The sequence below is a fragment of the Peromyscus leucopus genome, chromosome 8b (genome assembly GCF_004664715.2).
Source record: "Peromyscus leucopus breed LL Stock chromosome 8b, UCI_PerLeu_2.1, whole genome shotgun sequence".
NCBI classification, from domain to species: domain Eukaryota; kingdom Metazoa; phylum Chordata; class Mammalia; order Rodentia; family Cricetidae; genus Peromyscus; species Peromyscus leucopus.
The window spans coordinates 90,902,298-90,923,665 of NC_051086.1; the positions used below are offsets into that span (position 1 = coordinate 90,902,298).

A 21,368-nucleotide genomic window follows, 5' to 3' on the forward strand; every position below is an offset into this window, starting at 1 on the left:
ATTACAGGTGGTTGTGAGCCACCATGTGGTTGCTGGGAATTGAACTCAGGACCTTTGGAAGAGCAAGCAGTGCTCTTAACCTCTGAGCCATCTCTCCAGCCCCTAACTTAAACTTTTTTAAAAAGGTAAACAAACAGAAGAGCCAGGCTATGGTGGCACAGGACAAAGGCAGGCAGATCTAGTTCGAGGCCAGCCTGGTCTATAGAACAAGTTCCAGAACAGCCAGGGCTACACAGAGAAACCCTGTCTTGGCAAACCCAAAATAAATAATTTTTAAAAGGGTAAAAAGACGACTAGGGATATAAATCAGTGGTAGTTTGACTAGCACACAAAATACCAGTACCAATTTTTTTTAAGGATTTATTTATTTATTTTGTATACAGAAGAGGACACCAGATCTCATTACAGATGGTTGTGAGCCACCAAGTGGTTGCTGGGAATTGAACTCAGGACCTCTGGAAGAGCAGCCACTGAGCCATCTCTCCAGCCCTCCATTTTTTTTTTTTTTAAGGCCAGTGACAAGTCCATTTTTATCTATTGTATCCTATCACTTTGAAGTACCCAGTGCTGCAGATGAGAGAGCACCCCTGGGTGCTGAGAGAAGGAACTGTCACCCTTTTACTGAAGAAGGATCCAGCAAGACAAAGCACCCCTCCTGTCCCACATCAGAGTTGGGACAGTTCTTTCCAGCTTTTCATAGCCGAGTCCCCCACTTTGAAGGCAGGCGTTTTCCAAGCATACCAGCATCCTATACAGGGCGGGGCTCTGAAACACTGAGTGGCCTGCCCAAGTTCCCTCAGCTTAGTAGGTGACACAGCCAAGATTAAACCTGCATCTGACCCTAAAACTCAAGCTGATCCCTGTTGTTGGTTGTTTTTGCTCTTTTTTGGGAGGCCTGCCAACAAGTTTCCAAACAAATCACACACAGAGGTGTGTTTTTTTTTTTTTTTTTTTTTTTTTAAATTATGTATACAGCATATATGACTGCTGGCCAGAAGAGGGCGCCAGATCTCATTACAGATGGTTGTGAGCCACCATGTGGGTGCTGGGAATTGAACTCAGAACCTCTGGAAGAGCAGCCTGTGCTTTTGACCACTGAGCCATCTCTCCAGCCCCTGTTCTTAATTATTAACGCCCAGCTTTAGCTTAGCTTGTTTCTTGACAGCTTTTCTTAACTTTAAATTATTTCATCTAGCCGGGCAGTGGTGGCGCACGCCTTTAATCCCAGCACTCGGGAGGCAGAGCCAGGAGGATCTCTGTGAGTTCGAGGCCAGCCTGGACTACCAAGTGAGTTCCAGGAGAGGTGCAAAGCTACACAGAGAAACCCTGTCTCGAAAAACCAAAAAAAAAAAAAAAAAAAAAAAAAAAAAAAAAAAAAAAAAAATTATTCCATCTACTTTTGCCTTTGGGCTTTTCCTGTTCTCTTACGTCTGTAAATCTTTATTTATTTATTTATTTATTTATTATTTTATGTATGTTGGTGTTTTGCCATGGATATTGGGTCCTCTGGAACTGGAATTACAGACAGTTGTGAGCTGCCATGTGGGTACTGGGAATTGAACTCGGGTCCTCTGGAAGAGCAGTCAGTGCTCTTAACCACTGAGCCATCTCTTCAGCCCCACGTCTGTAAATCTTACTCCTAACTCTGTGGCTTGCTGTGTAGCTGGGTGGCTGGCCCCTGGAGTCCAACTCTCCTTGTTCTCTGGCTACATCTTTTTTTTTTTTTCCTTCCAGAATTTTCCATCTATTTATACTCTCTGCTGGCCAGCCCCGCCTGTTTCTCTCTCCTGTCTCGCTATTGGCCATTCAGCTCTTTATTAGACCATCAGGTGTTTGAGACAAACACAGTAACACAGCTTCACAGAGTTAAACAAATGCAACATTAAAAAAGTAACACACTTTAAAAATAATATTCTATGCCGGGTGGTGGTGGCGCATGCCTTTAATCCCAGCACTCGGGAGACAGAGCCAGGCAGATCTCTGTGAGTTCAAGGCCAGCCTTGTCTACAGAGCAAGATCCAGGACAGGCACCAAAACTACACAGAGAAACCCTGTCTCAAAAACAAACAAACAAAAACAACAACAACAAAAAAAACCAAAATAGTCTTCAGGGTCCACTGAAACCCCAGGGACTGTATCTTTTTCCTCCTCAAGACTCTGGAGGACTTACAGCATTCCCCATGAGCCTTGGGGATAAGGCCTCAACCTCCAACACTTCAGGGGGCTGCCCAGTTGCCCTGGCAGTGGCTACATTGTGAGGTGGTCCGGGTAACAGACAGTGTGGCTGGGGTGGGAGGCAACAGAGGAGTTTGGGTGCAGTGGCATCATTTTGGGCTCTTCCTGCCCTCACACCCTGCTGGGGCTATCACCGTATCATCATGGGTAGTGCCTACCACTGGGAGGCTCGGCGTCGACAGATGGCTTTGGAACGGAGGAAGGCGATGATGGTACAGCAGCAGGAAGAGCAGGTGCATGCAGGGGCTTGGTGCATCATCAGGGTCCTCCAGGGGGCAGCAGCAGGAGCAGGTGCATGCAGGGGCTTGGTGCATCATCAGGGTCCTCCAGGGGGCAAGTGTGAGTGGAAAAGGATGACAGACTTCCTAGGAAGTGGATGGTGAGCTTGTGAATGTTGTTTCCTGGGGTAGGAGGCAAGCTAGCTCAGTTTTCCCGTTGTAGGTGGGTGGAGGGGGAAATGAGTCCCAAAAGGGTATTTGAAGAGATGAGGTCTCACTCTGTTGCCTGGGTTGACTGTGAACTTCTGGGCTCAAAAGTTCCTTCTACCTCAGCCTCCTAGTAACTAGTTGAGACTAGTGTGTGTACATGGCCTGAAACTGTGTGCAACTGAATCCTTGCTATGTGGCTAGTGAGAATGAACTGGTTTATATTTAATTTGTATATAAAATTAGAGTATTCAAGCTGGACAGTGGTGGGGCACGCACGCCTTTAATCCCAGCACTCAGGAGGCAGAGCCAGGTGGCTGTGAGTTCAAGGCTAGCCTGGTCTACAGAGCAAGGTTCAGGACAGGCACCAAAGCTACACAGAGAAACCCTGTTTCAAAACATCAACAAAAACAGACAAACAACCCCACAGTATTCAATTTACATTTCTCAGCATCTTTGGCAGAACTTGTGTGAATCTTTTTCAACTGTTTTTTTTTTTTTTTTTTTTTTTTTTTTTTTTGGTTTTTCGATGCAGGGTTTCTCTGTGTAGCTTTGTGCCTTTCCTGGAACTCACTCTGTAGCCCAGGCTGGCCTCAAACTCAGAGATCTGCCTGCCTCTGCCTCCCAAGTGCTGGGATTAAAGGCATGCGCCACCACCACCCGGCTTTTCAACTGTATTTTTGTTTGTTTGTTTGTTTTCTTTACTTAGTTTTTGGTGGGAGGTAGAGTCTTACTATGTAGCCCTGTATAGACCAGGCTAACCTAATAATCACAATTTTCCTGCCTCCATTTCCCAAATTCTGGGATTACAGGCATATGACATCATGGCTGACTAAATACTTTTCTTATATGGATGTTTTTCTTTCTTTTTTTTTTTTTTTTTTGAGTTTCACCATGTAGCCCTACTTGGCCTGGAGTATACTATGTAGACCAGACTGATCTTGAACTTATTGAGATTCACCTGCCTCTGCTTGAGTGCAGGGATTAAAGGTGTATTCCACCACACCTATGTACATATAGTTAAGATTTATTTTTGTATGTATGTGCTTTTTGCTTGCATGTATGTCTGTGTATGATATGTGTGCCTGGTGCCACTGGAGGCCAGGAGAGAGTGTTGGATCCCAAGACTGGAGTTACAGATGAGTGTGAGCTATCATATGGTGCTGGAAATTTAACCTGGGTTGTATGGAAGAGAGAAGCCAGTGCTTTTAACCACTGACCCATCTCTTCAGTCCATATTTATTTTATTTATGTGTGTGTGTGTGTGTCTGCATGTTGTATGTCCGTGCCCTTAGGGGTCAAAAGAAGGTGTCAGAACCCATGAAACTAGTTACATGTGTTTGTGAGCTGGCCGATGTGAGTGCTAGAAACCTACTGTGGACCCTTTGGAAGGGCTGCAAATACTCTTCCTGAGCTCAAATGCTTTTAATAAAAACAAAGTGTCGGGGTTGGGAATTTAGCTCTGCTGGGTTCGGTCCTCAACAAAAAAAAAAAAAAAAAAAAAAAAAAAAGGTGTCCCTGTGGCTGGAGAGATGAGTAGAGATGACTCTGTGGTTAAGAGTGCTCTTCCGGGGCTGGAGAGATGGCTCAGAGGTTAAGAGCATCAGTTGTTCTTCCAGAGGTCCTGAGTTCAATTCCCAGCAAGCACATGGTGGCTCACAGCCATCTGTAATGAGATCTGGTGCTCTCTTCTGGCCTAAAGGGATATATGCAAGTAGAACACTGTATACATTAAAAAAAAAAAAAAAAAAAAAAAAAGAGTGCTTTTCCGGAGGACACAAGTTCCTTTTCCTGCAGTACCCTTGTAGAGGCAGCTCATGGCGCCTGCACATCCAGCTCCACAGGCAGCGGCCCTCACATGCACATACCCCTTCCTTCACATATCCGTAATTATAAAAATGGGCTGGAGAGATGGCACAGTGGATAAGAACACTGGCTACTCTTTTAGAGGACCCAGGTTTGGTTCTTAGCGTCACAGGATGGCTCATATCCGCAAGTAATTCCAGTTCCAGGAGATCTGATATCCCCTTCTGTGCCCTGTGGGCACCAGGGATGCATGTGATACACATGCATACATACACGTATGCATGCATACATGCAAGCAAAAACATCCATACAAATAAAAAAGAATAATTCCTTGCAAATGCTTTGAAACAGTACTGTCCATTAAAAACTTAATGTGTGCCACATGAGTAAGATTTTTATGGTGGGAGGTGCTGGGGTGGAACCCAGGGCTTTGCACACTGGGGAAGTAGTGTTACGCTACTGAGCTACAACTCCAGGCCTGAATTTATATTTTCTGGTAACCACACATAAAGTCAGAGGACACAGGTGAACCAGTATTTGTTTTTTGTGTGTACAGACACACTTTGGGCGTGCACATATGTGAACACGTATGTAGAGGGGGAGGACAGCCTTTGCTGTTCCTTAGTCACCATCCATCTTGCTTTTGATTTTTTCGGGACAGGGTTTCTCTGTGTAGCTTTGGTGCCTGTCCTGAAACTAACTCTGTAGACCAGGCTGGCCTCAAACTCACAGAGATCAGCCTGGCTCTGCCTCCCGGGTGCTGGGATTAAATGCCCACACCCACATCGCTGCCCATCTTGCTTTTTGAGACAGGGTTCCTCATGGTTCCGAAGCCTGTCAAGTAAGCTGGGCTGGCTGGTCACTGAGCTCCAGAGATCCTCCGACCTCTGGGGTCCCAGTGCTGGGGTTGTAAATATGGGCCGTCACGGCCAGCTTGTTATCGTGAGTTCTGCGGAACCCAGCTCAGGTCCTCACGCCGGTAAAGCGAGCACTTCGCCAGCTGAGCTATTATTACCCAGCTCCTTGGTTTTGAGTCTCAGTCTGCAGCCCTGGCTTGTGGTGCCAGCCTGAATGGCCTCCAACTTGTGGCAATTCTCCTGCCTCTACCTCTCAAGTTCTGGGATTTTAAGTGTGTGCCACCATATCCAGAAAACCTGTTTTAATATATAACCCTGGAGCTGGAGTTCCAGGCAGCCGTGAACTACTGATGTGGGTGGTGGGAGGACTAATACACGCACTCTGAACTACAGAGCCATCTTTCCAGCCCCAGGAATTAGCTGACTGAGAATGGGACTCAGAACCATGCTTGGGTACTCTGTCAGGGAAGGAGACAGCCCAGGCCTAGCTTCATCCTCTAACTCCAGGGGATAGAGACACTGCGCTTCCCCTTTGTCCTCTGGGCTCCGCAACCCAGAGTTCATCTTGCAGATAAGTGAGGTGAGGACACAGACTGTCACGTGCTGGGGGTTTCTTGCTAGGAAGCAAAAAAACAGGAAGAGAAGAGACAGGAAGAGAAGAAACAGGAAGAGAAGAGACAGCATTCTGAGAAAAAATCTCAGCCACGTCAGGATTCAAAGGGGCCTCAGGATTCAAAAAGGCCTCAGGACTCCAAGGGGCCTCAGGATTCAAAGGGGCCTCAGGATTCAAAAGGGCCTCCTCTGCCACCTACCAAACAGCAGACACAGGGACAGGCAGACCCACAGCCACCACCTGGGCCAAAGCCACCAAAGGAGCAAGCCCCTCCCACACAGAGCACCTTCAAGGATGACCTACAGAAGGGCACCCAAAGGCAAGGCCCCAGCCAGCCTCAGCCAGCTGGGGCCCCAAAAGACGGACAGCAATCCTGCAGAACACGTGGACCCCCAATCCTTCCAGGTCCTGGTGAGTGTACCACCTTGGAGACCCTTGCGCCCACCCTGGCCCCTGTCCTCTCTGACCCTTCCCAGCACCAGTAGCCTTTATTGGCAGATAAAACTGAGCCCTGTAAACCGTAGAACAGGGGACTCACAGAATGGCTTCCTCTTGGGAATTCTTCAGCGTAGGTTCAATCTGTGCCTTGACCCAGGAAAAGCCTGCTCCCACCCCCAGCCTCCTTAGCAACTCCCAGGTGAGTGATTTGTGCTTTGTCTTTATCAGGTCCCACGAGTGCATGCCAGGCTAGCTCTTCTACATATTCCCGACTCACGGTGAGAGGCAAGAGGGCTTCTTAGCAGGGGCCCCGGGAGAGGACTGGAGTCATTTAAAAGTCACTTCTGGGTTTTGTTTTGAAATTACTTTGGTGGGACTGGGGATTGAACCCAGGGCCTTGTGCATGCCAGGCAAGCGCTCTGCCCCCGACTGCTCCGCTCCGTTCTGCTCTATGCCACCTTCCTTTCAAAACAAAATTTTTTACTTAAAAAAAAAAAAAAAAAAGAGAGAGTCGTTTCTAAAGCGTATTGCACAGGTGTCTGAGGCGGCCAGCGGCCAGCAACGGAGCAGGAGTTACAGGCGGTTGTGAGCTGCCGTGGGTGCTGGGAACAGAGCTCCAGTCCTCCAAGATCAGCTAGCACTTCTTTTCTTCTCATTGCTATTTTTTTCTTTAATACATTTTTTATTCATTTTACATACCAACCACAGATCCCCCTCTCGTTCCTCCTCCCGTTCTCCACCCCCTCTTTTCTTCAAGTCTGTGTAACCCCGGCTGTCCTGGAACTCCCTCTATAGACCAGGCAGGCTGCCCCGGAACTCAGAGATCCCCCTGCCTCTGCCTCCAGAGTGCGGTGGCCCCATCAAGCAGTCTCACTGCCAGCTCTCTCTCTAGCCTCCCGCTTCAAAATTTTGAGACAGGATCTTAAGTTTCCCAGGCTCACTTTGAACCCTCTCTGTCCCCCAGGCAAGCCTTGAGCTTGTGCTCTTCCCACTTCGGCTTCCCAAGTAGATGAGATTGTAGGCTTGAGCCACAGGCCAGACTACCAACGGGTAACTCCCAATCAGAGTCTGAAAGGGCAGGAGTGGGTGGGGTGCGGCCCGAGGGCGAGGACACCCGTGCAGGTTCTCAGCGGCTTTGGGCAGAGGAACAGCTGCTCTGTCTTTATCTGACTTTGAGTCCTCTGGCCTCAGAGACGGAACACAGTATTCCGAAAGCAGCCCACCCAGAAACGACTAACTTGTTTTGCCTCCTGTCTCCTCACTTTTTCAGTCGACTAATTACATCCAGCAGTGGTGATCCAGAGATGGACTCCAAGACCTGATGATAACACAAAGCAAAAAGAAAAGCAACCAAAAAACAAAACAAAAAACCTAGACAGCAACAAAAGACAGACAGTAACCACACTTTCTTTCCACTCGCAACCTGTCTACTCCAAAAAGCCAGCCACATCTGGAGAGGAGGCTAGTTGGGATTAAAATGTGATTCCTGGAAAGAACCAGGAGGCTGGTCGGCTTCCTGAGCAGGGGATGGGGGAGGAGGGCAGAAGGACCCACACCTGGAGGTCCAGGATGGACGAGAGTAGAAGTCGAGTCCACACTGTTTGGGGCCAAGCCAAGGGAGAACATGGTCTTGAGCCCACCTCATGCTAGCGCCTCCTACAGCTATTACCACTGTTCCTCATCCAGTGATGACAGACACCTGGGCTTATTAATGACCATCACTCTAACCAAGCTTACTGAGATACAGCCTAAGAAGGGAGGGGCCGCCATTCGCACTAGAGTGCAGTGGGAAGAGGGAGCAGGTAGGGATGGATGTCCAAGCTTTGCACAGTCCGCTCGGGGTGTGTGTGTGTGTGTGTGTGTGTGTGTGTGTGTACATATTAGGTATTGAGCTGTTAGGCGGGTGACGCAGGGAGGGTACTGTCTCACTGGGCTGAGGACACATGACCTTAGAAAGGGGCAAGGGGCTGGCCTGCTAAAGTCCTCAGGCCTCTGTCTTCCTGGGTGTCATACTTTCCATTTAGCAGAGGGCCAGGAGACCCCCAAAACTCCAGATCTCCCTTCTTCACCAGCCCACGCTGGAAGAGGAGGCAGCACTGGGAGCCCTTAAAATCAGCCTCCAGGAAGACACACGAGTCCTGTGAAGTCCCTTCTGCTCCAGTGCTGAGAAGGCCTCCCTCAGACATGTCAGTCATAACTGGGGACCAATGGGTCATTTCATATTAGTCCATGGAGCATCACCTTTGGGTAAGGAGCCCTGTCTTACTATGTATAGTCTAGGGATGATGCCTGAGTGGGATGGCCTGGACAGAATGAGAACTGGCTTGGAACAGGAATATTAAAGTTCAAAGACAGTTTAGGAATACACAATGGAAAAAAGCCTCTGGGGGTAATCTCTTAGAAGTCAGAGAAACAGAACATGTTTCGGAAGGTCTTGGAAGTCTACATGCCTATCAGCACAAAGGTTTGAAGCCTGGGGAGGGAACACAGGTGATCATCTTGCAGCTACAAAGGCCTTAGTTTAATCCTCAGAACCCATGTGAGAAAAACTGGGCATGGTGGCACGTGCTCCCTAATCCCAGGACCAGGGAGGCAGAGATAGGTAGATCCCTGGACCTTGACTGTTTTAAGGATAGGGCTTGTCAGCTGGGCAGTAGTGCACACCTTTAAATCCAGCACTCAGGAGGCAGAGACAGGTGGATCTCTGTAAGTTCGAGGCCAGCCTGGTCTAGAGAGCCTGTTCCAGGACAGGCACCAAAACTACACAGAGAAACCCTGTCTCAGAAAACAAAACAAAACAAAAACTCAGGCATGGTGGCACACACCTTAATTCCAGCCCCGGGGAGGTAGAAGCAGGCAGATCTCTGTTTGAGGCCAGCCTTGTCTACATAGTGAGTTCCAGGACAGTCAGGGCTCCACAATGAGACCCTGGCTCAAAATAAAACACATTAAAAAAAAAAGTACCCAAGGAAGGACACCCAAGGTTGTGCCCTGACCTCCGCATGCAGGCACACAGAAAATGAAATGGTCTGAGGTGTGGAGTGTATACCAGCATCCTCACTCATCTGCCCAGGAACCCCATTTTCCTTCAACATGGCTCAATCGAATTTATTGATTAAAAACCTTTCACATTTGGTGGTTTATACATCGCAACCTCAGCCTGACCTCCCTGAGTCTCTGTGTTTTGTTGGTCCCTTAACCCTGGCTTGGCAACGACAGACTCCCCTCCCTCCTTGTAGTCCCAGCTAGTTATATAGTTCTGTCACCTATGTCCTTGTATCCATCCACCTTCAACTTCAGCTTTCCCCACCACACCCACCACGCTCGTCCCTCCACCTGTCTAAAGGGCAAAGCTAGCTGGCTTTAGTGAACACACATTCCTGCTCTCCTGCAATACAGATACCGCCTCTATCTGGAGTCCAGGGGGAGCCTGGGGGTTACCTGGGGTTTGGCTTCAGTGCACAAGACAGGCAAGGAGGGATCGTCCAGTTCTGGTGAATCTATCATTCTTCAGTCAAGGCCCAGGGGACAGCAGAGGCCTTGGGAACAGAGGGTGGGCCTGATGCAGAGCGGAGAACCCATGGGAGCCCACAGCTCTGTCCTGACATTTAAAAGCTTTATGTCCTTCAGGCTTTTTGAACACAGCCACTGGGAATACTCTTCTGCCTGACCTACCTGTGAATACTCACATGGGCTCTGGATTGTGAGAAACTTACTTAGAAACTTACCTTTAATAAATACCTTTTCAAATGACTCTGCCTTTGGTCTAGGGTAGACCAGATGGCCTCTCCTCAGCTACTTTAGCTTCTGCTGTGACGATAACATTAAAGCTGCTCTACAGAGAAGAGGTTTAGATGGTGTCGTATGCAGGTCGAGAGAAGCAGGCCGTCACCACCATCACTACCACATGACCATAGCAGACAGCACAAGAGAACATTTATAGTCACCTAAAGAGACCTTGGGGACAGCACTGCATGTCCTCAAGGCCACTATAACTGGGAGAACATGAAAAGGATTCATCTGTGCTGTTAAAATAATCTAGATAAGCTTTCTCTTCATTCCAACTGACGACCCACCCTGGGAGAGCCGGGCAACCATGTTCAGCCCCAGGACAGTCAGACAGTTCTCAGCACAGAGGACTAGAGGTGGGGACTGTCAGAGTGACTCTGGGACATCTGAGGAGTCAGAGCCTACGGCATGGTTCAAGAAGCTCCTTGTGCTGAGGGTGTCAGAGGAGTTTGCTTCCTTCGGCGAGTCCTTCCTTGAGCTCCATGGAGTTGAGATGCAGACAGCCTGCAGGAGCCTGCAGGACCGGGGCAGCGCTGTTAGGCTGGCCGAGGGCTCTCCAGGTGGGGCACTGATATGTTCTCCCTGCAGTCCACATATTCAAAGCTCTCGAAGGGCAGCTGCTGTGGATGGCTCAGGTAGGAGCAGGTCAAAGCACCCCTGGAGAGAAAGTAGGCTTTGTTGCCACGGCTGGGAGGGAAGGGGCCGCTTTGGCCTCATTCCCTAGGACCTCCCGCTGCCCACTTCCTTCTGCCCCCTGCTTTGCCAGGACACCAGGGCAGTTACCACACCGGTATTCTGGAAGCTCCAGACAGGGCTCCTAAGCAAGGTAAGGTCTAGGACAGGCCCCAGACTTGCTGTTCCCTGGAGCTAACAAAGACTCATGATGTGAGCTACCACAACTCTACCTCATAAAACGCAGCTGAGGTGAGGCCGACGCGGGGGTGGAGATGTGGGAGCCCCACGCCATACTTACTGGATGTGCAGAAGAACATGGTGGACTTTGATTTTCAGCCACGAACAGATTTTGCTGAGAGGGAAAGAAGAGGGAGCCTTGTTTTTACAGATGGTTGGGAATCTCAAAGAGGGGACTTACAAGCCACAAGCCAACACAGTTTGCTCGCCTCCCATCAGGGGCCTCCAAGATGCCTCTCTCAACCCCTTATCCCTTATCCTCTAAGATGAGCCTGACCACCTGGCCATCCATGTTCTTGGCTCAGACATATGCTGGCCTCTCTCTCAGCAGAAAACTAGATACTACTCTTCCACAGAGCTTCAAAGAGTCCAACTCATGTAAAGATTAACCAAGTTCTACCCATTATTCTAATCTAGGTCCAATAGGTAGAGGTGATGGACTTTTACCCTGCCAGGAGGGGGCAGGTCAAATGTAGGTTCCTGAGTCTGAAGCAATTACAAAGCCAAGTGGATTTTTTTGTTTTGTTTTTCGAGACAGGGTTTCTCTGTGTAACTGGCTTGGCTGTCCTGGAACTAGCTCTATAGACCAGGCTGGCCTTGAACTCATAGGGATCCACCTGCCTCTGCCTCCTGAGTGCTGGGATTAAAGGCATGTGCCACCACCGCCTGCAGCCAATTAGATATTTTTTAAATTAAAAAGTATAGTTTGCCAGGTGTTGGTGGCACATGCCTTTAATCCTAGCACTCAAGAGGCAGAGGCAGAGGCAGGCAAATCTTGAGTTTGAGGCCAGACTGGTCTACAGAGTGAGTTCCAGGATGGGCCAGGGCTACACAGAGAAACCCTGTCTTAAAAAACAAAAACAAGGCCAGGCAGTGGTTGATCTAGGACAGGCACCAAAACAACACAGAGAAACTCTGTCTCGAAAAACAAAAACAAAAACAAAATAAAAAACCAAACCAAACCAAACCAAACAAAAAAAAAACTAAAAGAACACCAAGTGTGTGTGTGTGTGTGTGTGTGTGTGTGTGTGTGTGTGTGTGTGTGTGTGTTCAGGCACACTTAGGTCATGACATATGTGGCTGTCAAAGGACAATTTATGGGAGTGGGTTCTCCTCTTTTTACCATGTAAGACGAGAAGATCAAACTCAGGTCATGGTGGCCAACGTCTTTCCCTCGCCAACCCCTCAGTGAATATTAACCGGGTTTTTAAGCCAAGGAAGAAGGTAGAAGAGGTCAAAGGGTACTTACTATGTGCTGTTATCCCCAATCCTGCTGGCGACTTCGTAAGGCATCTGTCAATCAAAAAGGCACGAGATTAGCCGAGGCCGCCCCTTCCCACTACCACAGATGTCCACACCTGCGGGCAGGGCTGGTCAGGAAGAGGGATGTTACCTGTTCACTGGCCAAAGGTCCGATGTGCAGGCGGAGGCTGCTGGTGACCTGGCCTACCACAGAGGTCTGGTGGAGAACCTCTACAGTGAGCTGTGTCACGGTGATGGGATAGAAGTTGCTGTTGGAGATGTTCAAGATATTCTGGAGAGGGCAGCAAGGAAAAGAAATGGTGAGCATGGCTCCCCTCCACAGGGAAAGCACAAGCAGCTGCAGAAGCCTGGCTCTGTGGCTTGAGTCCCATCCTACCCTGGTGGGCCGAGGGCACAAGGGACAGTATTTATTAGTGACTCTGAAGGCTCTTAAGGAGTAACACCGAGCCAGGTCCTGTGGTCCACCCCCTGGTGTTGTTTTTACTCTTTGGTTGTTTTGGGGGACCCGCCACCCAGCTCCCAAATAAATCACAGCCGTCTTATTCTTTCTTATGAATGCCCAGCCTTAGCTTGGCTTGTTTCTAGCCAGCTTTTCTTAAATTTTCCCATCTATCTTTTGCCTCTTTCTCTAGTCTATATACCTTTCTTTACTTCTTACTCCGTGGCTTGCTGTATTGCTGGATGGCTGGCCCATGAAGTCTTCCTCCTCCTCCCTTTCTTGCTCCTCAATCTTTTCTTCCCAGATTTCTCCTGTTTTATTCTCTCTGCCTGCCAGCCCCACCTATCCTTTCTCCTGCCTTGCTACTGGCTGTTCGGCTCTTTTTAGCCCATCAGGTATTTTAGACAGACAAAGTAACACAGCTTCACAGAGTTAAACAAATGCAACATAAAAGAATGCAACACATCTTTGCATCATTAAAACAAATGTTCCACAGCATAAACAAATGTAACACATCTTAAAATGATATTCCACAACACATCCCCTCAGTCCAGTTACTCTGGAGGCTGAATCACTTGAGCCCAGGGCAACACAGTGAAAACCCATCAATCAATCAAAGTTTGCTAGCTGAGGATTCAGTTTTATTCTGCTCAGTTTCTCTCCATTCTGTCCTGACATCCTTATTCTACCCTCGGAATGATCTGGCCCAGATTCTAACCCTTCACTATGCAGAGCCCCAATCTCATACAATCTACTATGGAGCTCATGTAGCCTCTCAGCATCCTTCTGCATACCACAAGATCCTTGGTACCTTCACCTTAGGCTACAAGGAAGATGGAAGTGTTTTGGAGAAGGTAGGGATGAAATCAGGGACACCTACCACCTACCGTCATATTGAGTCGTATATGAGTTTCATCAAAGGTCACCATGGAGGAGTTGAGGCCTACGGGGTACACGACAATGGACCGTGGATACAGGAAAAAGATGGTGAGGGAGAAAGCAAGCAGGCAGATGATCACCGACAGGAACACGGAGAGCTTCCTGTGTGAGAATAGGCCCCAGAATGGAGGAGAAAAGTCTGAGAACACCAAGACAATCTAAGGAGGGGATTCAGAGGCTCCTCTCCAGACAGGTGCACACAATCTGGCAACTGGATACTTAGCTCTCTAGCTGTGGTTCAGCACAGGATTGGAAGGCAGTTAACATGGCTTCCATTCCCAGATCTCTATCCCCATTGACCCAATAACACTGAATGGTAATACTTAACCTCTTCAAAAGCCCAGTACGTCTGTAAAGTGGAGATAATTAGATCTATTTCACAGAATTTCCTATGAGTCAACAGAGGGAAAAAAAAAAAAAAAAACTAATCATGGTTCCTGGCAGACAGCAAGACCTCAATGAATGCTGCTCTCACCACTTGAAACCATCTGTATGACTCTTTGAGAGCTCTGAGTTTTAATATTTAATTAAATTCAGTACTCAGAACAGGATACTATCTATCCATGCAATTCAATCTGAGATATGAATTAGAAAGAACCTAGTATTTTATGAGGGACACCATTTCTAGTTTTATCAGATTTACTTTGTATGTATGTGCAACAGCATGTGTGTGCAGGCCAGAGGGCAACTTGTGGGAGTTACTTTGCTCCTACCATGTGGTCCTGGGGTTTGAACTCAGGTCATCAGGTTGGGCAGCAAGCCCCTGTACCCCCCACCCCCCAGCCATTTCCTGAGATAGGGTCTGTTTTTAGTACAGTGGCTGGGGAGGCCGGGCAACAGTTCTCAGGTGGAAGCCGAGGGATTTTGGAGGAGGTTGCAGGGATCCTTGTCAAATGGATGCTGATCACATACAGGGTCATGGGCTGAATGTGATCTGAAACCCACATGCATTGAAACCCAGGGCTGCTTCTGAACCGAGTGGCTGGTTTTCTACCTCTTTTAGGAAGAACACAAGATCTAAACTGTTATAACAAAGGGAGCTGCAACCAGGGCAACCTGTTCCCTCCTGGAAGGATTTACAGTCACGAAATGGCCTGAGCTCACATCTACTGCGATCTATGTGGCCTTTGTTGTTCTTGTTAAGTTATATTTTGACTGACATATAAGTGTACATATTTATGGGGTTTGATATTCCAATATACATTGTCTACATTGTGAATCAAGGGTAATTAGCAAAACTATGACATTTATCTTCTTCCCTGACCCCGCTTTTTTATTTTTTTATTTTGGCTAGAGATCAAACCCAGCACCTCATGCAAACTCTCAGTGAATCACAGTCCCAGCTGCTGACACTATCATTCTTAAAAGACAATCCCTGGAAACTCAAAGGTAATGTAAGTTTAATCACAGCGTGACTTGAACGTCCTGGATGGGGGAAAAACCAGGCGATAAACCAGAAGAGAAAGGTGAGGCAGCCCCTAGGGATGGATGACACTCACGTGTGTCTGGGCTTCAGTCTTTGGTCTCCGTAAGGGATGAGGGCTACCAGCTGCTTCTCCAGCTCTGTAGAGGGAAAGAGGGTGAGAGAGGAGGCCAAGAAGTGTCCATGACAAATATTTCCCGTGCTAGCCTCCCCCAAGAACCCTCCCACTCCATCTAGCTGGGCCAGAAGCACACTGCCTCCATCCCACAGCAGGATTGAGAACACAGGGGGGAAGGCTGGCAGCTCAGTATTGTCTGAGGAGCAGAGGGACAAGAAACTTTCCTCTAGGTCTGGGAACAGCAATGGTAGGACCTGAATATTTCTCCTTGGCCAGTCTGAGACTAAGAGAGCATGAACTAGCCTGGCCACCTACTCCAGGAGATACAGAGGGGCAAGTCTGGATCTCTCCCTGGTTCCAAGGGTATTTCCAGAGCCTTGGGCTACTCACCTCGGGGGATCTCCCCATTGCCTAGGCAGGTAGGACAAATCACAAAGCTGGTACCAGCAACCCTTGCATAAGGCACATGGGAGTACGGTGGTTTGCCGCTACCCCTGCTGAAGTAGTTGGCAGCCTTGCTGGCTCTGGCTGGGTTATCAGGTAGGAGCGACTTGTCCTCATCCTGCTGAGAGGTGAGCTGGGAGAATGCCTTACCCATAGCTCAGCGGGGTTTTTCACTAATGAGAAATAAAACAAGGTTCAGTGCTATTAGCCTGTTGGCATTGATGCCAGATATAATTCTGGTTTTCAGTTTTCAAGATTGCCAAGAAGCCTTACCATTATCCAAGCAAGCTTAGCTTAGAGAGGAGAGGTGTGGGCGGCGCCTTGGGGCCTTTTTTAAAAATGAGAGTCCAAATAGAGAAAACCAAAGAAAAGCAGAAGTTACTTCACTTTAAGGGACGTCCATAAGTGAACGTAGAATTTTTTTTCCAGGAAAAGCTGAACTATCATTTACTTCAAAGACTGGGGGAGGGGAGCACAGCAGTGCAGGGTCCCTTTGTCCTCCCTAATCAAGGGATTACTCTGTAGAAATCCAAGAGCAAGCACCAGGGCAGAATTGCCGAAGTCAGCCTGTGAGTATAGAAGGGAGGTTTCCACTCTGGAGTCTGTCTATAACAGAAAATCAGGGCTTCTTGATTGAGAGATCAGAGATGTGGCTAAGAAGCCGTTTGAAGAGGAACTGGGAGGGAGGCTCAATCTGTTCTTCACTGTCACATTTGAGTCTGGTCTTCATTAGGAAAGGTCAAGGATAATTCTGAACTTTCCCCCAAAAGCCCCGAGTAGTGGCTGGAACGAAGCAGCTCGTTAAGACATACTTAGATCTTCTTGGACTAAAATAAAGACACTGTACTCACCTGGTTTAGGTCTGGGATTCCAGGCTCTTCTCAGCTGCAAGACTGGATTTTCTGGAATGCTCCTTTGGGAAGAGGGGCTTCTAAGGTGGGGTGGTCCCCAGGGCGGGACGATCAGCTCCCTTCACCGGAGACCTGGGAGATGAATGTGCGGCAGGTGGGGAGCAGGGATCATTGGCTTCCAGGATCCAAGTTTCCCTCTCTACTAGGGATTTTGCCAAGGGCATCAGGTGGGCAAGGAAGGGAAAGGTAGGACTTCATTGAGGAAGGATTTTAAATCCTACCACACTGGCCGTTAGTCGCATTTGGGCACTACGTTGGGCGCTGAGAAAGCCCAAATGTCCCTGGGCTCTTGCTTTAAAAAGGGAAAGTAAGGGTAGGGGGTCCCGGGAGTGCCTTACCCCAAGTGGACGACGCCCTCAGCATAATTGAAACTGCGGAGCTGCGCGTTTATCACAAGCTCAAGCTCGGAGTCCAAGCAGGCTTGGCCCCGCCTCTCCGCCCCTCCCCCAGAGCGCCCGCCGCTGGAAGACACTTCCGGCTCAAGGGAAAACAAATTCTGCAAGGACCAACTAACTAGTCCAGGTAAGCGTTTCAAAGGACATTTATTCATAATTCTTTAAGCGGTTATGTACAAGTACAACGGAAGGAACGACTGGACCCAGATGGTCAAGACAGGTTCGACTCCAAATCCACCTCATTACCCACAACCATGCGGTTCCATTTCTACCCCAAACCCCATGAAAACGTTTTAAATAATAAACGGCCTGGTTGGCTTGCAGTTTGAATTGTGGTTTATTTAGAAGCATTCAAGAGTTAGACTGTAAATAAACAGATTATGAGTAATTAAAATCGCCATTATAAATACCAACTAAGTTAAATAATACTATTTTAACTATCTTTCCCCTTTGAGCTGGGGTCCAGATTCCTTCTCTTTTTATGAATAAAATCTTTAGTGTTTTGTTACCTTTTCTTTCACCACCTGTACCCAAAGCTCCCTTTGATAAACTAAATGAGACCTAGAATTCTGGAAGCAAGCTTCTTCTCATTTATCCTAGAGTTAAACTAACCTTTTGGTGGGTTAGCCTCCATCCAGCACTTCCTGTTCTCTCTGGGGCTGGACACCTCAGAAGAGGGTTACCAACGTTCAGAAGTCACCAGCATTTCCTTGTCCCTCACACGTACCCAAACCTTACCGAGAAGAATGTTTGCACGTATCTGTTCTTAAGATCTGCTCCGACAGTCACAGAAGACTGCTGTATTTACCTTTTCCTTTTATGTAACAGGTGGGGTTTCCTCTTCTCCATGCGATTAGCGAAATATTTTACACTACCTAGGATTTTTCCTTAAATAAAACTTTATGCAAAATAACTTCAACAATCACTGCTCAATGGGTGCCGGTGGGTTAACTAGCATGCCCTTCCGTCCTGCCAGGTGAACACTCAACCGCACCACTGGGGTCTTTTGAAAGCACAGGGTTACTTATTTAACTAAGTCTTACAGGGAAATGACTTTCTTGATCTGCTGTCCTTTAATGTCACATAGCTAGGAAGCTTGGAGTTGGTTACAGAAATTAGGAGAATAATTCTTGAAAACATTCAAGGTTAATCTTTAAAAAACAAAAACCAAACTAACATTTAACAGCCCATCAAAAACATCCACATGTAACAAAGGAAAATACTCAACTTCAGTACAAGCAAAAGGAAAGCGGTCTACAGAAGTCCAAGTAACACACTTCCACATACTACAGCGGAGAGCTCTGTCCAGATCAGCTGAAAACTGTCTTTCTACTACTTATCCCATTTCTAAAATGAAAATTTAAGTTCTGGTCTTTGATTTGCTCCAAAAAATACTGTAACAGGTACTGTTTTGACAATTCAGTGACACTCGATATAGATTCATCAGATTAAAAACAAGCAAGGGCTTGCAGCCACACCTCAATGACAGACTAAGGTCATCTCTGAGCAGCAGGCAGTTATTTAATACAAGATGGGTCCTCAATAGCGGTGGCTGTACCAGTCATTGTTGTTGATGTGAAGGAGCTCTGTCACAACCTGCAGGATGTTGTAATTGTGTTTTCTCAGCAGCCTTAGGTTCAGCTGCCTGTCACAGAATCCCATTTCAAAGAGATGGGCCATCAAGGCTGCTGTCTCATCTTCAGAAACGATGGGCTGTTGAAGACAAGAAGTAGACCATTTTCTGTATAATCTAATTGCTTATCTTGCAAATCTTTATTATATTGTCATCCTAGTCTTTCCTGACTTATTCAAAAGGTTAGGTAATTAGATGCAAAGGTACAGCTTTCCTGTCTCCCTCACACATCAGTGGGTCAAGAGTGCTCTGGCTAGGTATGTGCACAGTTCAAGGAGAGGGGGGGCAGAGTAGGACAATGAATGCTTCAGAGAACTTGATAAAAGCAACATGCTTAGGCACGGCTTATACCTGTGATTCCAGCTTGGAGGAAGAACACAAGTTTGGGGCTAGCCTGGGCTCTGCAGAGTGAGCCCTTACCTCCAAGACCCCAAACAAACAAAAATCACCCATTCTTCAGCCAAGGAAAAATTAAAGTGCAAGATGAAAAGAAGCCTTGAAGACTTGTGAACATAAAATTGTGGTGATGGGACAAATATGAGCAAGAAAGACATCCTGAAGATGGCATGTGATACCAACCTTTACCAGGTATGCAAGTCAGATGGATACAGAATTGGGAAATTTTATCTCAGGCAGTCTCTTTACCCTCAAAATAGAAGTGATCTCATTAAGAGGAAGCTAACACCTATTTACAGAAATCCCCGCCCTCCCCCTTTTGAGACAGGGTCTTTCTATGTAGCCCTGGCTATCCTGGAACTCACTATGTAGATCAGGCTGGCCTTGAACTCATTGAGATGCTGTCTCCATCTGACATATGCTAGACATGTGCTTTGCCACTGAGCTATAACTAACTCAGCTATAACCCCTAGTCCCTCTTTCTGCTTATTTTAGAATAGTCTATCACCCTTGACAGGTTTAATCTACTTAGACATTTTTCTTTTTACCTTTACCACCTTAGAAATTTTCCTCTCCTCTGTACTGATAACATCGTTCAGGTAGGCTTGTCAACCTCAAGTCTCTTATAAACACTTCCTTCTGCCTTATGTGGACTAGTGTTTACCTCCCTTCCCCCACATAGCTAGCTGTGGGAAAGGGAAGCATACTTGGGAACTGTCTGTCAGATTCCTCACTCCTGGGTCACAGCTCTCTGCAGCATTTAGCACTGCCTACTGTCCCTTTATGAACCTCCCCAAATCCCAGCAGTGGCCCTGTCTGTTTCCCTCTAAGTTTTGTTTTTGTAGAGCTCTGTTGCCTTATCCTTAAAGGCCGTTTCTGCCTTCTCCATTTTCCCTGGCTAATCCTATCCAATCACACAGTTCCTGCTAGAACCTGTATGCAAATGACTGTCAAACTTCAGCCTCAGGTCAAATCTCTTCTCTATGATGGAGATGTACACATCCAACTACATGCTAGATGGCTTTACTTTTAACCTGGAGAAACAGTAAACTCATCACTAAGTAAACCTACTAGATCAACTCCTACCCAAATAATAAACTCTTTTCATTGGTGGGGGGCATTATGTATTTTGTTTGTGTGTATGGTGCTCATGTGATCATCAGAGGACAACTCATGAGAATCAGTTCTCTCCTTCCATGATGACTGGAACTTCCCAATCCCTTTCTAGGGACTGGAACTCACGATTTTCAAGGCTTGGTGGCAAGCACCATTACTCATCTGAGTTGTTTCACTGGCCTATTTTCTTGTAATGCACGGCACAGCTGAATACCTAAGCTAAAGCTTGACATTTATCCCTAACTTCTGTTTGGAGACAGGGTTTCTCTGTGTTCTTTTGGTGCCTGTCCAGGATCTCGCTCTGTAGACCAGGCTGGCCTCGAACTCAAGAGAACTCTGCCTCCCAAGTGCTGGGATTAAAGGCATGTGCTACCACTGCCCAGCCCCCTTGACATGTTTTTAAGCACTTAATCCTGACAAGTTCTGACATTTCTATCTTTTTTATGTTATTTTTTAAACCCTTAATTTCTACCTATATGTGGATTTTCATGTGGATTCCTTTACTGGTTACATTATACCACTATACTGTAGAAGAGTGACCTCACTGGAAACAAATGTGATAACATTAAATCACATCCTCAAAGTCTGTCCATGGGGGTGTGGTGCCACATGCCTTAAGTCCCAGCACTCAAGAGGCAGATGGAGTTCTGTGAATTCAAGGACAGCCTAGTCTACACAGTGATTTCCAGGAGAGTCAGGGTTATGGGGAGAGACTCTGTTCCAAAACCAAACCAAACAAACCAACCAACCCCAAACAATACAACAAAAAACCTTCCTATTCCTTAAATAAAACCCCAGCACTTACAGCTCGCCTTTTCTTTTCTTACTCTTCTCTCCAGATCCGATTCACCATCCACTCACTGCCAGCTCTTACTAGCTACTCAACTTTATTTTTCAAAGAAGACAAGACCCTGGGACTGAACCTAGGGTGCTAAGCAAGAGTTCTATCATTATTAAACTACATCTGTACCACTTTTAAAATCTTATTTTGAGTAAAGGTTTCACTATGTAGCCCAAGCTGGCTTTGAACTTAGAATCTTTCTGCCTCCTCAGTAGCTGGGACCACAGGAGAGAGCTACCACATTCAGTATTAAAATTCTTTCCTGGGGGAACACTTGCTTTGTCCTTTAGGCCTCAGTTCAGATACTAACTTCCAGGAAACCTCTGTCCCAGTAGGTGGAGATGTTCAAGCTGATGGACTGCACTGGCATAGTAT

General features: G+C 47.2%; 3 protein-coding genes across 11 annotated transcripts in view; 1 reads left to right on the plus strand and 2 right to left on the minus strand.

Moving 5' to 3' along the window:
- The first annotated feature begins 2,288 nt into the window (after positions 1-2,288).
- Positions 2,289-7,870, plus strand: Ccdc200 (coiled-coil domain containing 200). 3 transcript variants are annotated; one of them, XM_037201128.1, is made up of 4 exons: positions 2,289-2,468; positions 5,945-6,347; positions 6,603-6,652; positions 7,645-7,870. In XM_037201128.1, the coding sequence occupies exons 1-4, from the start codon at positions 2,379-2,381 to the stop codon at positions 7,669-7,671; spliced, it is 570 nt and encodes a 189-aa protein (XP_037057023.1). In that variant the 5' UTR covers positions 2,289-2,378; the 3' UTR covers positions 7,672-7,870. The 3 variants fall into 3 exon arrangements, with proteins under 3 accessions (XP_037057023.1, XP_037057024.1, XP_037057025.1); XM_037201129.1 differs by lacking the exon at positions 6,603-6,652; XM_037201130.1 differs by lacking the exons at positions 6,603-6,652; positions 7,645-7,870 and adding an exon at positions 6,504-6,595.
- Positions 7,871-10,288: 2,418 nt separating this feature from the next.
- Tmem106a (transmembrane protein 106A) lies at positions 10,289-17,062 on the minus strand. Of its 2 annotated transcripts, XM_028856865.2 has the most exons (9): positions 16,951-17,062; positions 16,553-16,684; positions 15,648-15,874; positions 15,216-15,279; positions 13,665-13,818; positions 12,469-12,609; positions 12,325-12,368; positions 11,137-11,190; positions 10,289-10,820 (listed from the first exon to the last, which is right to left on the minus strand). In XM_028856865.2, exons 3-9 carry the CDS (start codon positions 15,853-15,855, stop codon positions 10,700-10,702), a joined length of 786 nt encoding a protein of 261 aa, XP_028712698.1. In that variant the 5' UTR covers positions 15,856-15,874; positions 16,553-16,684; positions 16,951-17,062; the 3' UTR covers positions 10,289-10,699. The 2 variants fall into 2 exon arrangements, with proteins under 2 accessions (XP_028712698.1, XP_028712697.1); XM_028856864.2 differs by lacking the exon at positions 16,951-17,062 and having other exon boundaries at positions 16,553-16,943.
- Positions 17,063-17,135: 73 nt separating this feature from the next.
- Positions 17,136-21,368, minus strand: part of Nbr1 (NBR1 autophagy cargo receptor) — a 32,009-nt gene continuing 27,776 nt past the window's right edge. For 5 of the 6 annotated variants that reach the window (XM_028856886.2, XM_037201136.1, XM_028856887.2 and 2 more), the window contains one exon: positions 17,136-18,720. In XM_028856886.2, the coding sequence (XP_028712719.1) occupies positions 18,547-18,720 (174 nt within the window). In that variant the 3' untranslated portion in view covers positions 17,136-18,546. The remainder of the gene's footprint in view (positions 18,721-21,368) is intronic. The other variant, XM_028856890.2, reaches the window with a different exon arrangement.

What these genes read in the sequence shown, in the direction of transcription:
- Ccdc200 (XM_037201128.1), top strand. Translation starts at nt 2,379, where the DNA reads ATGGGTAGTGCCTACCACTGGGAGGCTCGGCGTCGACAGATGGCTTTG. An exon ending in TACAGCAGCAGGAAGAGCAG is followed by an intron (nt 2,469 to 5,944) that starts GTGCATGCAGGG and finishes GTTTCTTGCTAG; the next exon opens with GAAGCAAAAAAACAGGAAGA. An exon ending in CCCAATCCTTCCAGGTCCTG is followed by an intron (nt 6,348 to 6,602) that starts GTGAGTGTACCA and finishes TGTCTTTATCAG; the next exon opens with GTCCCACGAGTGCATGCCAG.
- Tmem106a (XM_028856865.2), bottom strand. Translation starts at nt 15,855, where the DNA reads ATGGGTAAGGCATTCTCCCAGCTCACCTCTCAGCAGGATGAGGACAAG. An exon ending in AGACTGAAGCCCAGACACAC is followed by an intron (nt 13,819 to 15,215) that starts GTGAGTGTCATC and finishes ATTCTCACACAG; the next exon opens with GAAGCTCTCCGTGTTCCTGT. An exon ending in ATTGGGGATAACAGCACATA is followed by an intron (nt 11,191 to 12,324) that starts GTAAGTACCCTT and finishes TTTCCCTCTCAG; the next exon opens with CAAAATCTGTTCGTGGCTGA.